The sequence below is a fragment of the Trachurus japonicus genome, chromosome 3 (assembly GCF_045865225.1).
Source record: "Trachurus japonicus isolate A0001 chromosome 3, Traja_1.0".
Classification (NCBI taxonomy): Eukaryota; Metazoa; Chordata; class Actinopteri; order Carangiformes; family Carangidae; genus Trachurus; species Trachurus japonicus.
Genome location: NC_140909.1, coordinates 16,929,739 through 16,945,766, shown reverse-complemented (window position 1 = coordinate 16,945,766; position 16,028 = coordinate 16,929,739). Strand labels below are relative to the sequence as shown.

General features: G+C 41.6%; 3 protein-coding genes across 3 annotated transcripts in view; 1 reads left to right on the top strand and 2 right to left on the bottom strand.

Annotated features, from left to right (window-relative positions):
- Positions 1-2,651, bottom strand: part of LOC146989828 (talin-2) — a 90,853-nt gene extending 88,202 nt beyond the window's left edge. The window contains exon 1 of the mRNA XM_085764248.1: positions 2,456-2,651. The gene's annotated coding sequence lies outside the window, so the exon portion shown is untranslated. The remainder of the gene's footprint in view (positions 1-2,455) is intronic.
- A 2,669-nt stretch (positions 2,652-5,320) lies between these two features.
- On the bottom strand, positions 5,321-7,511 carry ddx28 (DEAD (Asp-Glu-Ala-Asp) box polypeptide 28). The gene has a single exon (XM_085764236.1). It carries the CDS (start codon positions 7,299-7,301, stop codon positions 5,598-5,600), a length of 1,704 nt encoding a protein of 567 aa, XP_085620362.1. The 5' UTR covers positions 7,302-7,511; the 3' UTR covers positions 5,321-5,597.
- Positions 7,512-12,623: 5,112 nt separating this feature from the next.
- Positions 12,624-16,028, top strand: part of nfatc3a (nuclear factor of activated T cells 3a) — a 63,521-nt gene continuing 60,116 nt past the window's right edge. Inside the window, exon 1 of the mRNA XM_085764216.1 lies at positions 12,624-13,242. Within this exon, the coding sequence (XP_085620342.1) occupies positions 13,152-13,242 (91 nt within the window). The 5' untranslated portion in view covers positions 12,624-13,151. The remainder of the gene's footprint in view (positions 13,243-16,028) is intronic.

Genomic DNA, 16,028 nt, shown 5'->3' with positions numbered 1-16,028 from the left:
CTCTCTCTATGATTCACACTTCTTCTCCTTCCCTGCCACTGATTTCAGCACTACATCACTGAACAGCTACACTATAAAGAGTGTATTTGTTGATCACTCTGCTTTGAGCAGATTAGTTTCAAACTATTAATAGGACAATGGAGGCATAATACATTCTCCAAAAAGGTCAGCGCAGGGGCTAATATAATGAAAAAGCTTTTGATTGCTGCTTTAATGTCAGGAAAGCCAAATAGAGTTTGGTCATTTTAATAAATGATCAGTGCCCAGCGCTGGTGGCGGAGCTGCATACCAAGCAGCAGCAGCAGCAGCAGCAGCAGCAGCAGCAGCAGCAGCAGCAGATAGTAACAGTTAACTATGAGACTTGAGAAAATGACATTTTCACAGAGATGAAACAGAAGCATAACTGATCAGTGCAGAAGAACAGGGGCCTGGCTCATTAGATGAGAGCTGCCATTTTGAAAGGACAGATCTTAACAAAGGGCATCTTGAGGAAAGGCGATGACATTCTCCGTGCCGCAGAAATTTTCTTCACACCTTTATTAACTATAGATTGTTGGGGAAATAAATGGAAGAACTGCCAGCCATTCACACAGGGAAATGCCATCTTAACTGCCAAATGGATCTCAACACACAGCAGTGATGTTAGACATACCTAGAAGGATGTGGAGCAAACAGAGCCCCCCTCTGCCCCCCGTTCCTGAGGCACTTCACACACACACACACAGACAGAGGACCCTGCAGCCTATAAGGTCATGTGTCTTTTTCTGACAAGCCAAGGTCTAGGCAGCTAAAAGGGGGGGGGGGAGGGAGGGGGAGTGCGTATGAGTGAGAGAGGAGGCAGCTTCAGGGTGCGATTTACTTTTGCCCATTAAACTGCCAAAGAAAGTCACTTTCACATCAAACATCTCTTGCTTCACCGGTGTCCCCCCCCCCCCCCCCCCATCTCATATGACCTGTCACATCTGCCTCCTTACAAGCCCCCACACCACACACACACACACACACACACACAAAAAGGGCACTAGCTCATTGAAATTCATTGGCTACTGATTGATCCACACACACCACAATACTCCTAGGCTATGGATTGTGCATAAACTTGGCAGGTGAACACGTGACAACAGAAGTAATTTCCTCGCCATGCAGGAGTAGAGGACAGGACACTGCTGAGGATATCATTTGAGTCCCTTCAGTATTAATGATATCAATAATAACGATGGTGACGGTAACAGCGGGTCTAATAGGCAAAGCATGTGATTGGTGTTAATTGTGAGAACGGCAGGATATCACAGCCTCCTCTCGTCCTTCTGTGAAGGGGTGTGGCAGCGGAGCCGACACATAGGCTGCCTGCCATCCTCACAGTAGCCTATGTCTATTAGCTATACTATAGCCTACACTGTGTTACATGATTAACCAATGACATGTTATCACTATCATTTTCCTCCACGCCGCTCTCCTCATCACCTTGAAGGGTGCAGGTTGGTCGGAGAATGGCAACCACATGCACGCAGCCGTGGAAAACACGCTGGGAAATGACGCCCACGGCTGAAAACATATATGCCCCCCTCCACCCTCACCCCCTTCTCCTCCAGTGTAAGCTATATAGGGCTACTGGCTGTGATGTTTAACGGTATAGTGAAGCAACACTGAGGATTTAACAGGGCTTCTTGGGCACAGCCACCACGCTTTTACGCAGGTGGCCGCCGTCTTTTGGAGGTGTGCGCCTTTCAGACATGGCAACACGTTAAATGAGGAGGGAAGGTGGGTGGGGGGGGCGGAAGAAAAAAAAAAGTTGCAAACAATTGCCTGTGGCTTTAGTGGCAGCTTGACAAGAGGTGGTAACTTAACATGGCGGAGGCTGCCTGGCCGGTGCAACGTAAACTTAACGTTACCAGCACCATCCGTGAACTCCTCATGGCTCTTTTGACTCCCTGTCGTCCACGCACTCAGCTGAATGCTGCGGTTTTCACACAAAAAAACACACACTCAAATCCTCCCATCTGTGTGCAGGGCAGGCGACCCCCTGCAGCACAGCAGCCCACCACCCCCCCGTGCCTTGGAAAAGTCGCCACCGGAGAGGTCGACGATTAAAGAAAAAGAAGAAAAGGGGGGGCTCCACAAGTTTGGTTGATTTCAAATGAGCATCACACAGTCCATGAACACAACTTATTGCAGCGACCCATTCAAAAAGAGAAGAGGCGAGCAGATGAACTGAAATGCAGCACAGTCACATAGAGGAGAGGCTCCCATCCAGCAACACTGGGACTCCCTCTCTCTCTCTCTCCTCCACACACACACTCACATGTAGCCCTATCTATAGGCTACGCACACTCACGCAGCGTGTGCAGTGGTTTTAATATAAAGCTTTCTCGGAGGGAAGGTCAGACGGATCCCCGTGTCTGCAGCCGGAGAGATGGGCAGCACAATAAGCTGATTACCGAGGTTGTAAACCTACCTCCAGGTCCTCAACTAGGACATTTCAAGCAAGTCAGCCCCGAGGAGATGCACATCAGCCGACAGTCCCGCTCCTCAGCAGTAAAATATCCTCCGCGTTCAAGGAAATTTCCAAAGGGGCTTGGACAGTGCGTGTGTGAGAGCAGCGGCAGAAGCAGCAGCAGCAGCGGCACCGTGTGAGTGTGCGTGTGTGTGAGCGTGTGTGTGTAAATGAGGAGGTGGGGGTAATCCTACGGTGGGGCAAAGAGGAAATACGTCATTATTAATGGACCACAAGCTTTGTAGTCCACTAATACATCTTCATGTCAACAGGGACTATGGGTGTAAATCAAGTTTTAATTCATATTTATTTCATTTATTAATAATGAGGTTTTCTTAACCCAAATGTGTCATTTTCTCAGAGTTTATTGTTTATTTGTCTTATTAATAGACACTTAGTGGACACCCTGATCAGCAACAATCAATAATATTTGGGTTTAGATAGAAAACAAGAGGAGACATCAAGTAGAATCTCCTGTGGCAAGCTCTAACATCATCACCTGCTCAAATATTTGAGAGGAAGTTCAGAAGTGGTCATTGTTTGTTTTACTGTAGGCTGCATGGGCAGCAAGGAACAGTCACCTGAAAGCTGCCATATTTATATTTCTCCCTTGCTGTGCGTGCCCCACAATTCCCCAGTTCCCAAAAAAAGCCTTCTTAAAGGCATGTTGCAGCAATGTAGCATGAAACTAGAGAGAAGGAGATGAAAGACCCACTGCCTCCTGAGATGTTTTTTTGTTTGTTTGTTTTGGATATAGTAGCCTAATCTGCTTGGAGTGATGTTTCGGCACTGAAAGGTTGAGGTAGCTAACTGGTTACAAGTACACCTAGGCTACAACATCTGAGAAAAACTTCATGGTCTTGATGATGCCTGAAATTTAACTGCTGATTTTTCCTATTTCACTTCCTGCTGAAGAGACTTCATGTGTCACATCACTCATGAGTAAATTATTCACTGGACAATGATCAGGGTCTCTAGATTTGTGATGTCACAAAAATGCTTACTTTTTCAATTCTTGCACTCAGAGTGCACATAGAAACATAGGCTACGTTTCTGCAATTGAGTGTGAAAACAATGTCAAACTCTGCACTAACATAATTCTGCTCAGTGATGATAACAACCAAGTGAAGCGACTATCAGCAAAGCATCATTTGCATAATTTTAAGTGTAGAGGGAGTGTCTTAATTAGCTTATCTAAACACTACACTGCTCCCAATGTGTAATACAAGCTTTTTGTTATGAATTCAGATTTTCCAAACCTAAGATGAGATAATCTTGATGACCTCACTATGACCTAATCAGGGTTACCTTCTCTGCACCACTTTAAGTTAATATGCAGTATACAAACAATGTGTTTTACTATATTCATTCATTATCCATCTATACATCAGCATCCACTTATGTGTCCATAGGAGGCGCGATAGTTGTTGACAATCATCTTCTACTATTTTTTTGTGACGGGTAAACTGATTTCTATTCTGAAATTGGTGGAGTGGCCCTTTAAGTCTAAGGTCTATCTTAGCTCTAAATAAGATGCTTTTACGGATGGGGCCCAGCAACTACCTGGAAGTGGGACATTTGAGTATTTAATCATTCCACTTTTGCTGGGGTCAGTTGGGTTAAAGCAGGACAAAAATATAAATTGAGGGATTGGAGCCAGTTGCTCCACATGCTATAAGTGGACACTGAGTCTCTGTTGTCAGGGTACATTTGGGTGAAATGTGAACCTGGGGGAGCAGGGGGCAAAGCCTAAAGATGTTGACCCCAGCTGGAGCAGGACAATCACAGCTAAATTCCAGACATTCTGATGGAAGCCACTTGTTACTGTCAGAGCTGTTAACAGTGTCCCGCCGTCTGCCTCACACTGAGATCCGTCTGCTCCCATAATCTCTACACGCCCACAAGCATTTAAATCACCTGGCATGTCACATGCGTCAACAACAGATAGAAAAAAAAGTGTCCAAACGACTAGTTTGTTGTTATCTGTCCATAATTTACGAAACCTTTTTTTCTTTCTTTAAAATGTCACCTATTATTGAACCAGTTCCCATAATATCAGGGTCACAGGAAACTGCATTACCTTTGAAATAAGATCCCACAGATTTGATTCGATCTGGCAAATTTTCATGTTGACACTTTTGTGGTTTCCTTTCAACAAGTGCCAACAGGCATGGAAGACAGGGGGAAATCCTTTCAAGCACAGACCTACCACATACACATCCGAGATATCAGGCTGTTCGTGTTCAAGATTAATAATTACCTCTGTAGGCTAATTTGATTATGTTTTTCTCAACTGGAAGCATTAAGGAATCCCCTAAACCTTTCAGAAACTAGCAGATGGAGTTGGCTATTTAAAATATTTTAGTCACCAAATTAACAGTTACTTTATAAAGAAAAACAAATCTGTGAACATATTTTGACATATCAGCTGTGCAGGTACTTGCCATACCGTAAGCTAAAATCAGACAAATGCCACCACCTTGTGGCCAAACACACGGATTACATATTACTGAAGGATGTTGCTATTAGTTGGAATTGAGGTAAAGATAATTTTAAAAATATCAAAGAATTTTAATTTTATTAATAATAATAATAATAATATTTAAAACCTGCATTTACTCGTATCTTTTCAACAGAGCAATGAACTTGTAACATGTATTTAGATTCAGTAGTTTCAGTGTAATTTGCAAATTTTAGAGACACTGGCTGTTTTCTGCATGTCCCCCTCCCCCTACACACACACAGTATATGTACATATAAAACAGCTCCTTTAATACCACTTGATTAAACTACACCGGAGGCAAATGACAAAAAGTGAGAAGAATATGCAATAAAATTTTACTTTGATTTGAAAGTATTATCAGACATTGCATTAGATGCCAGAAAACTTTATACAAACACTTTTCTAAACAATAGATATATTATTTAAATGGTGGCAATTTACATTGTGTCACATTGCTTCGAGCAATTGAATGCATATCTTGTTCACAATCTGCTGAAAATCTAAGCCATCGTGCACATTCAGAGTGTGTCACAACACCATTACACACACTGACAAATTTCACAGGTAGATTTTCCACTTAAACACATATTCAAAACAGATCTACTCCTCCTGAGGTTCTACTACTTTGGGTTTTGGCTCGCGTATCTCAGACTCCATCCCTGGCAAACTGGTGCGCCTTCGTGCAGCAGTCTCAATCTTCTGCACCAGCTCCACATCCCAGGGATGAGTGACCAAGCTGACGACCTCCCCATCCTCCACACCTCCTGCTCTCCCCACCCTCCCTGCCCTGTGGATGTAGTCTGTGTGTGATTCTGGGAAGTCATAGTTCACAACCAAGCGCACGCGCGTCGTGTCCAGGCCACGAGAGGCGATGTCTGTGCAAATCAGCACATCCACCAGGCCCTTCTGGAAGGAGTGGAAGATTCCCGTACGCACAGCAGCAGGCATCTCCCCTTGCAGACGTGCATGCTGGACCCCCATCTCTTCCAGCGAGTACCCCAACCAGTTGACAGTGGAAGACTTGTTGCAGAACACCAGAGCCGCACCACCTTCCTTTTCCTGTTTGAGCAGCTTCAGGGCCTGGTGGAGCTCCAGGATTTTGTCAGCACCCTTAACCTTTAGGAAAGTCTGTTTGACATGCGGCATGAGGAAATGCAGCATCTTACTCTTGATTACGACCATGCTGCCAAGGTCCGTCACCTGGCTGAGCACTTCTCCAACACCACCAGGGAAGGTGGCCCCCACTACCAGCAGCTGAGCTTGGCTGCCAGCGCCCTGTGTTTGCTTGGGATTATTAGAAATGTGTGTGTGGTGCAGGATGTCCTCAAGCATGTCAGAAAAGCTGGGGTCAAACATGGTGTCAGCCTCGTCTACAACCAAGAAGCTCAGTTCACCCAAGTCCAAGCAGCGTCTCCGCAGGGCCTTGACCAGAGCGCCTGGCGTAGCCACTAAAATATCTGGAAAATTCGACTTGAAGACCATCTTGATGTTTCCTACCCCTCGCCCACCACCCACAGTCCTTGTCCGCAGGCCAAATGGAGCACACAGGGTCCTGGACACAGCAGCCACTTGCTCAGCCAGCTCTCTGGAAGGCACGAGCACCAAAGTGCGAAGTTTGTTCAAGCCCCCATCGTACATCTGTGGCTCCTTATCAGCCTGCAGTCTGTGCACAATAGGCAGGAGATAACTGAGAGTTTTCCCACTACCTGTCTCTGCAGCACAAAGAATATTGTGACCTTTCATGACCTTTGGGATGGTCTGCAGCTGCACAGTGGTGGGATGTGTAATGTTGATTCTGTCCAAAGTTTCCACCAGCTCCTTGCAAATATTGAGTTTATCAAAAGTCACTGATGTTTTCTCTTCATCTTTCTGGTTTTCAGTTACACACGGTGCAGCAGTCTTGATGTTGTTGATGGTGAAATAGTCGCCGAATGATTTGTTGTGTTTCCATCCTTTTGAGCAGAGATTGGTCTGCTCGAATTTCCCAAGAATGTAGCCGGCAGACTGGTTCAGATCAGGATTTTTGCTCTGGATCAGGACTTTGCCAGCTCTGATGGTGTTGATATTGTTTTTGCCTCGAGTCTGCTTCACGTTCTCGACTTGTTTCTGCATGTAACGGGGAACACGAATAACCGGGGTCTCCTCTGACTTCGCTGCTGTCTGACATAAACGAGTCTGACTGACAGAATAATTAACACAACAGCGAGCGGCAGGTAGTTTAACAAGCCGAGGACAGTAAATCCTACTTGAGCACAGAGCTCTCGACGCAACCAAAACCAAACAGCCGACCTTCACAGACTGCATTTTGCTGGCTCGCCGGCAGCCTGGCCGGCAGCCTGAAGTGGTCTGAAAAAATAAAAATGGAAAATTAACGACTAACCCATGTAGGCAAATCTATTAAGTTAACCGTGACCCTATTTAAGTCGTTTTACATGTCCAAAAAATACCGTAAATCTGTTAGCATCCCGGCTCTCTGCTCAGCATTGTCGCCATGCTTCCGCGACGAGCGTGGATGACGTCAAGTGGGCGGGGAGTGATGACGTGTTTAGAAATACGATCATAAAGATTTGTAATCAGCCAATACAAATATGAATCATAAATGCAAAGCAAACAAACGATATCTAATGTTTATAGAAATACTATAAACAAAAAGTGTAAAAAGAACAAACAAGGAGGATTAATTAATTAATTACACAAATTAAGCACATGTTGGAAAAAGAAACAAAATGTTTAGAAAGTATTTTTCTAAACGCAGCATTGATGACTGATCATTGCAATGTCATGTGTGACTTATGGAAAGGGAAGGAGTGTGAGCAGGGCTTTTTTTTCAGAAAATTCACAGATATATCTCACTAATATTACAGGCTATTAGCTAATGCAATTTAATCCAAGCCCAGTTAAGGCAAGGCCTACCTTTTAAGAGGGTTATTGTCCAACATCTGAGTTTGAATTATATTATTGACCGTTTTTGTTTAAACAACTGGCTAATGGACTTAATAGAATTAATAATGATGGAACGTGCAGCCTCAGCACTACAGGATCTGTATAGGGATGGTATATGGACCTTGGACACGCATTAAAAAAAAACACTTAAATGTGAGAAATGCACTTCAAGAATGATTGTAATGATACAGCCAGTATATGAATATGAATTTTAGTTTTGTAGCTTGAAAGTTGCCTGTAAGTTGACTGTAGTAGGCTAGTCTGTAATTCCTGGTGAATGTCTTCCTGTAAATTAACTGTAAATTAAAAAATAATAATAATGAAAAGAAATATGATAAAGGCTTACAAACTAAAAGTCTAAGTAAATTCGAGTTTCAACAGCAAATCAATGAGCCATCATCAGACAAGTGTCCCCCTCTAACCTAACCACAGAGTTGATTTTGGAGGCCTGTACATTGTATGCCTGTTCTAACAGTACTGTTCTAACAGTAAATCAATCAGCTGATCTCTGACCTGTGTGAATCAGCACTGCCTGCAGTACAGTAATGTCAGAGATTGTAATAGATCAGAGAGGGGTGAGAAAGAGCACTGTCATTAACACATCAGTGACTGTCAATAACAGTCCACATGACTCTGAGTTCCGGTTCCCCCTCCCCAGAAAAGACTGAGCCCATGACACAGAAATGCATAAAAAGACACTAAATCTGATTATTATCATGGGGGTTAGTCGTCCATCCAGTCATGTTGTCTGTGTCCTGTAACTTACTACTAAAACGCTAAAGACAGGCATAATGTTCATATGCCTGTGCTGGGGTTCACAGGGGGATAATCCAGTGTTGCTGCTTTGTCACTGGAAAGTATAAACCAATAAAAAGGGAACTAATCTCACCAGGCATGCATCCAGAAAGGGTCCAAAGGGGGGCACAAGTTTCTGCAGTTTATCCCCATTCCTCGCCAACTTCATCTGGCTGGGAATGTTTTTATTCATTTACTTTGGTTCACACATTCTTATCTTTGCGTCATATTATTTTCTATAAAAGGACAGGCGCGTTTATGCCTGGCATTAAAAAAAGAAAAAAATCAACTGTCTGCATCAGTGCTGCTGTCACATCTAAAATTGATTGCACATCAGTTACCCTTCCCACGTGCTGAATGAATCAGCTCACTTATTGATTAATCATAGCTTTATCGCTCACTCTTTCAGTAACAGACTCTGTCACATGTTGGACAAAGCAATGCTGTAGCAGCTAGAATCCCCATCAACTGGGGTCTTAGGACCTACAAAGAAAGACAGGATGGGACAGACCACATCAAATACTCCGTAAACCTATTTAATGCACTTCTATTTATCATATCACTGCAAATTCAACATCTAAATGGCTCAAATTACCATTGCATCTAAATCCTGACCGATGGGCTTGTGTGTGCATGACAGAAGTTCTCTGCTTCACTTGTACGACTAAGTCAATATTCAGTTCCGCAGACTGAACAAAAGAGGGCAGCATAAATCAACAGGGAAAATTTCAAATCAGTCAAAATTTTTATCAGAGCCGTGATGGCAAGTTTATTCGCTGTCTTTCAAGTTTACGATATTTCTTTAACAGATGAAATAAGAAACAAATGAACTACAGCTTGTGCATTACTTATTTTACAAACAGTAATAGGCATAGTTTCATTTTTCATCTTCCCTTATAATAATACAAGCACTCTCTTTTACTGAATTACACAAAAAATACAAATGTGTTTTAAGATAAAGAATGAACAAAAATATTTCTCTCTCTACAAACCAGTGTAATTGCCTCACTGAGTCTTTAATTCCTTATCAGCTGACATTCTGATTCAACACTGTGTGCAATTTGATATTCGCTGACATTTAGTGAACGATGCACGTGTTGCCAAGGTGCTGCGTTGCATTTCTGCACTGTGCAAACCCCAATCCTTGAAAGAGTGACACCTCTCAAACAGGACCAGTGTGGGGGAAGATGTTTTTTTTTTCTCTTCATAACTTTCTTTACAAGAACATAATATCACAAACCACATCTACAGCCTCCCACACAATTCGTTTTCTTTATCTTCTCCCTTCAAAGGTCATCTGCGAAGATAAGAGATGCAGGTACTCTGAATTAGATTCGGGTGGGTCTGGAGACACAAGTGTTGCACAGGAGAAAGTTCAGTCGAGTCATGTGATTACCACATAATATTATCATGATCGCCGAAGTATTCATTTTTAGTCAGAATATTGTTAGGACAAAGGTTAAATTCACAGTTGGTAAGTTGAGAGTAATTTAAAAACCTCATCCTCCTGTCCCCCTTTCTTTTTTAAGCACATGTAAAAAAGTATATGGCACTATAATCCATGAAAAAGTCAAATCTTTAACACACTCTTACCATTTTTAAGGAATATTTTTGATTCAACAATTTAACTTCACTTTCATTCTTATTTTGTGTTTATTTGATTAATTATTGGCTCCAATGTGTTACAACAGGACAAGAATCACAGCTCAGGAGGATATTCATATATTCTATATTTGTTTTGCTTCTCTTTTATATTTTTAATCATTCTCTTACTTGTTCTAAAGAGTCCAGACTGGAATTTGTTTGGTACTTACCTATAGGTCGGTAGAAAAAATTACTTATTTGTCAAAAATTCATGCAATATTCCTTAAAGGCAGCTTGCTGTTTAAGATTTTAACACAAATGATAATATTCATTGATTACTTATTGTTACTATTGTAATCAAGTAAATATGTACTTGTTAAAGTAGAACATTTTTGCATCTGTTTTACAAGTTGTAGTAAAACATCTGAGTAACAGAATATTTTAACGTGTGTTGGTAATCAGACTGTTGCACGTCTGTGTGGAGTCTGAAAGGACATGATTCCATTAAACTGCATGAGGTTTAGAGTGGAAACTGTAACTGTATTTTACCATACACCGTTGAGAAGAACAAATAACTGCTGAGCCTATAACTAACCTGTTGCTTCAGATGATGGCACATAAGTCAAAAAGGGTTAAACCTTGCACTTTTGCTTGGAAATAAAGACCACAGGAAATGTGATATTGATGCTTTGAGATGCATTTGTGAGCTGAGCGCTTCTCTGTACGCCCACATGCATCGAGCATAGACTACGTCTGTGTGGCTGTGTCAGAAAAATAAGAGGGTGTTGTCTGCTGATGCAATTTGTCTTGAGGATGAAGTGATTTTACATCAAATTGTTCACTTGTTTTTTTTTTCAGGAGTATGATCATTTATAGTTTCCCCATGGCAGTTTGCATGTGAAGCCTCAATAGAGAAGAGCACAAAGTTTATTTTGATTTTTACTCAAAGGTTATATTAAGCTTGCTTCTGTTTTGATCATAAAAGCCATAGGTGGGGTGAATTGTAGCAGTAATGCACATAATAAAAACATAAGATAACTTTTATAACTCTTATCAGTGTTGTAAAAACCTTTGATGAAACATTAAAAACTTTTCCTGATCGTGGCAGATATTCTTGGTCTGCCACAGTCTATGCAAGTTTGTGTAGTTGTGTGTAGTACAGCCAATAATGCCATTCGCTAAGGTTTTGTCTCCTTTCTTCTTTACCCACAGCAAATGTCAATAGAAATAAAATGAGATGTGTGCATAAAATTATTGTAAGTTTGGACTAACAATAACTATTTTCTGGATATTGTGAAGAAGTTAGGCAATACATTTAGAGTGCATCAACCTCGGTGTTGCTTACCCAATAAAGATTAACCTGAGGAGATTGGTGGGTTGGACAGAGACACAGAGGTTAAAGGGAGGGGAACAGCCCATGTACAGTGGGGCTTATTATTGCTCTATTCTCATCACTGATTAATAATTAATCATTTACATTTAACAATGAGTGTATTTTAAATGCAAGCGTGAGTGCGCTTAGCTCTTTGATCTGTCATATAGGTCAAAATATGTTCATCTTTTCAGCCATTAGTGATGATCAAAATCTATGTGTTGCGTCCTGGGAAAGAAAATAAGAGTGAGAAACACCTGCCAGGGATAAAAGTGGCAAATGATAACAGGTATTAAAATCATTATGCTTTTTGAACACAATATCTTCCTATACGCTTGTGTCATCTGTTTAATCAACCCAAAAAGCTGTGGTCAAGATGTCTCCTCTCCCCTATAGCTCCATTAAAGAGCATAAATTGGGTGATTACAGATCATTGGGCGTCTGTGCTGCCGACAGGCTCCAGGGATCTAAAGGTAAAAAGTGCATCGTGTCATCCTACTTAGGCTACCAGTCCTGGCTTGGACTGGAGGCACAGAGAGAGGGCAGGCGCAATCGGATGTAATCTAATGGTGGTAGGAAGAGACTGGAGGACCAATTAAATGGAGAAAATTGGCTGTAAAACCTAGCTGTTGTTAGGTCAAAAGGGTTGTTACAGGAAATATCGAATGTTTGTACATTTTGGTTTACAAAAACAACTTCATCACACAGGACTGAATCAAACATATGAAGTGGATTTTACGTCACTTTTGTTGTTGTTGCTGTTTCTCACAAATGTCGTCCATTACAAAGCATGCATCACCTTCAAAAGCAATGCACTTGAGGCTCATAGCTTTGTAAGGCACTGATAAACTGTTTATTAACTGGGGAGCAGCGCGTGTGCGTGTGTGCGCGTGCCCCGTGTTGTGTTGTGTCTGCTGACGTCACCGGTGGAACTGCCTTGTCACGCGGGGTTAGTAAAAGTTGGGATAGAGAGAGAGGGAGGGAGAGATAGATAGAGCGAGCGAGAGAGAGAGAAAGCGAATGAGAGAGAGAGAGAGAGAGAAGGGGGGAACGGGACAGTTGTAGGGATAATTCATCGGCTTTTATAACGAACATTAAACTAGAGAGCACTTCTTTGTTGTTGACCAGGTCGGGAAGAGAGAGAGAAACAGCGCGATAAGGAGAGGCAGAGGCGGCAGCCGACTTTCTCTGAAGTTGAAGCCAGAATTTCGGTCGTTAACTGCCGGAGGAAGCGGAGCCAACTACCCGTATTTTGGATTAGTCAAACGAGGGAAGAGAGAGGGGGGGCGGTGGGGGACACAGGTCCGTGTATGGCCAAAAGCTTAAAACACTTAAATGAACTAAAAGTTGAAGTTCGGCGTCGTGGCAGTCGGTAAATGTTGTGGCTTTTTAAGAGAGCGTAAACTGCTCCAGCGGTCGACGGTCGAGTGGCGGGGTAAAAACCCGAGCTGTCAAACCCGATGACTACTGCAAACTGCCCCGGGAATGAGGAGCTGGACTTCAGACTGATCTTCGGAGAGGACGGGCAGCAGCAGCCGCTAGGCCCCGCAGGTCAGTGTGTGTCTGTGCCCCGGTCCTATCTGTCACACAGTGTGTGCACTTACTGGTAATGAACTTACAGTAAGGCACAATGAGATTTAACCAAAGTTACTCACTTAGCTGGTGTTCCCCTTAACTTAAACCGACAGCTTTCAACCGCAGTCTCGCCAATATGTGCAGTCAGAAAGAGGAAAAAGAGGAACCGACCCAAGCAAAAAGAAATTGAGACTTTATTAAAACCTCACGCGTCTTTTCTGTCGTGGTGGCCCGAGACCATGTCCACACAACACCAGCTGTCATTAGCTCCACATGCTAACGAGCTAGCACAAGTGTCGTTTTTTAGCCTATTTCTTTCTGGTCGTGCGAATTAAGTTAAAACTTGTGTGTGTATCTCCTACAATTTGTCCAACAAATAACGTATCAACGGCGCCTGACTGTGGCGACATTTATGGTTGATACGATATGGTTGAGAGAAAGGAAACAGTTTGAATGCCACTTAATGTGTCATTTTACTGGAAACATGGTCTGTACTGTAAATATTAATTAAATAATTAACTAACTAACTAAAATGAAATGAATTGAATTTAGCAGAATGTGTGAAATATTATATAATGTATTATATAGCCTATTTTTTTTTTTTACACTCAAAAATATTAATGTTAGTTGTCAGTTACCCCTATCCACAGTAACAAGAAATTATATTTAATCACAGCTTGATCAGTTTAGATTAAAAGATAAAAATAAAAACTGTAATCTAAAAAGTAAAAACTACATGTTGCAATTAAAAGTATTAACTAAAAGCATTAAACGTAAAGTATTAGAACTGAGAGTTTCTCATTTTTATCTTGAAGGTGGATATCACCATAATGCATCCAAACACTAACTACATTGACAGACTGTAGGAGAGGACGTACGGTGAGGTAGTCTTCTGCATTGTCCCTTAGTGGACCTGATATGTAGGAGCAAAAAGTTTTGAAGTAAGCTCCATCTACTGTGAATTTGACACTAGTTTTGCACGTTTCAAATTGAGCTTTTCGAAAAGCTACATACTTTGCAGATTAAGGTGTGCACCATGATAAATGAGTGGCCTATGTTTTGGTCCTAGATGAGGAACTTTGCCATCCCACTGCAATCCTGCAGAGATGAAAATGCCTTTTTAGAGGGCTACTTGGAAACCAAAATAACAGGAGAGAAGAAGTGAATGTCACCGATTATGCATTGCTTGGGCTTATTGATTAATGACGCAATCTAGACTATACAGCTGTATTAGAATAGCAATGGGTATAAAATAGGTGATCATAATTGGTAGAATTAGATATGAATATAAAAAACAAACTTCTTTGATACAGCAGATAGTTTGGGGAAACAGTTTAACTGTTTTGCAATTAGCTTATGTACGTTGCAGGTTTCAGGACATAAATTAAAATGTGTGGAAATATATTGAAAATGTTTGATATATGGACAAATCTACTAGTTCAGGTAAATATATGTATTTTATTCATGTGTGATGTCTAGCCAAATGCAAAATGGTATAGCTCATATGTAATATGACCGACTGGGGCACATTGGATATTAATTTGTTGTCGCTTGTGATGGCAGAGTGCCAGAGCAGATTCCAATGAGTAATCAATATGCAAAAAGTGAGAAGTACATGTTATATGTAACATGATGTTTGCAGATGTTCAGTAGAAATCATTTGTGCTCATTCATTAGATGATTGCAGACACTTGAAAATAAGTGAAATGTGAATCAGGACATGTAGGCTACTCCTGAAGTCTGTCTTCAGATGCCTGCATGTCAGTCGCAGACAAACAGACCTCCAGTACCAGACTCATGAAATGAATAATACTAGAAATGGCTGAACACAACATCTTAGTACTGTAATTACAGTGAGAGATAGAAGCTGCTGCCTTTTTGTTTTTGTTTATTTCATGCAGTTAAAATGTTGGGAAGGGTCCTTTCGACACTTTATACAGCAGAAAGGATGAGTGAGTTAAAATATAAAAGATATCATGAGCCTAATTTGAACCCACAAAATAGCGCATGTGTGGCATTTGCCTTGGCCTGTTCCTCCATACTAAGTTCAGCTTCTTCATTTGTTTCTGTCTTTGGGCTTAAACCACTGGAACCAGTGAATTCTTTGGCTGTGTCCTTTTCATGAAACTCTGGCAAAGCAATGGCTCCATGAAGGTTTGGCTTGTGCAATCTTAAATCAATTTTTCCTTCGATTAAAAAAGAAGTTTGATTTGGAGATGGGGCGAGGGGAAAAACTGCAGTTGGAATAAGCGTAGGAATAAAAGCACCACTGTGCAAGTGGTTTTAATCTGGTCCGGACTGTATAACTTGGCCCAAAAGGGGGGTGCCTGTCCAAATTAATAACTGGAGTGTAATATGGGATCACACAACCAGAGTAACAGGGAGTTGCTCACTCTTACGTTGGTCTCCTTCTCTGAGGGCAAGACTCAAGTCAGGACTTGTTTTTGTAACAACCTGGAGGAACACTACTGTGAATATCCGACAGGTTTCTGCTCCCCTGAGCTTCTTATTTTTACATGTTGCGTGAAATGGGCTGTGATCAAGATCAGTGCAACAGTTTTTTTGTTTTGTTTTTAAATGTTTGATTCAATTATTATTAAACAAGAGGTAACTTATCCTAAAAATAACAATGAAACAACAATTCCACATTTTCTCTCTTTTAACAACTTGAAGTCACAACAATGCCCTTCATTTTTAAAAGGATATTGTTAGAGGAGCTGGTTACTCATGTTTATGACAAATCTCCCGTATATCTTTGTTGT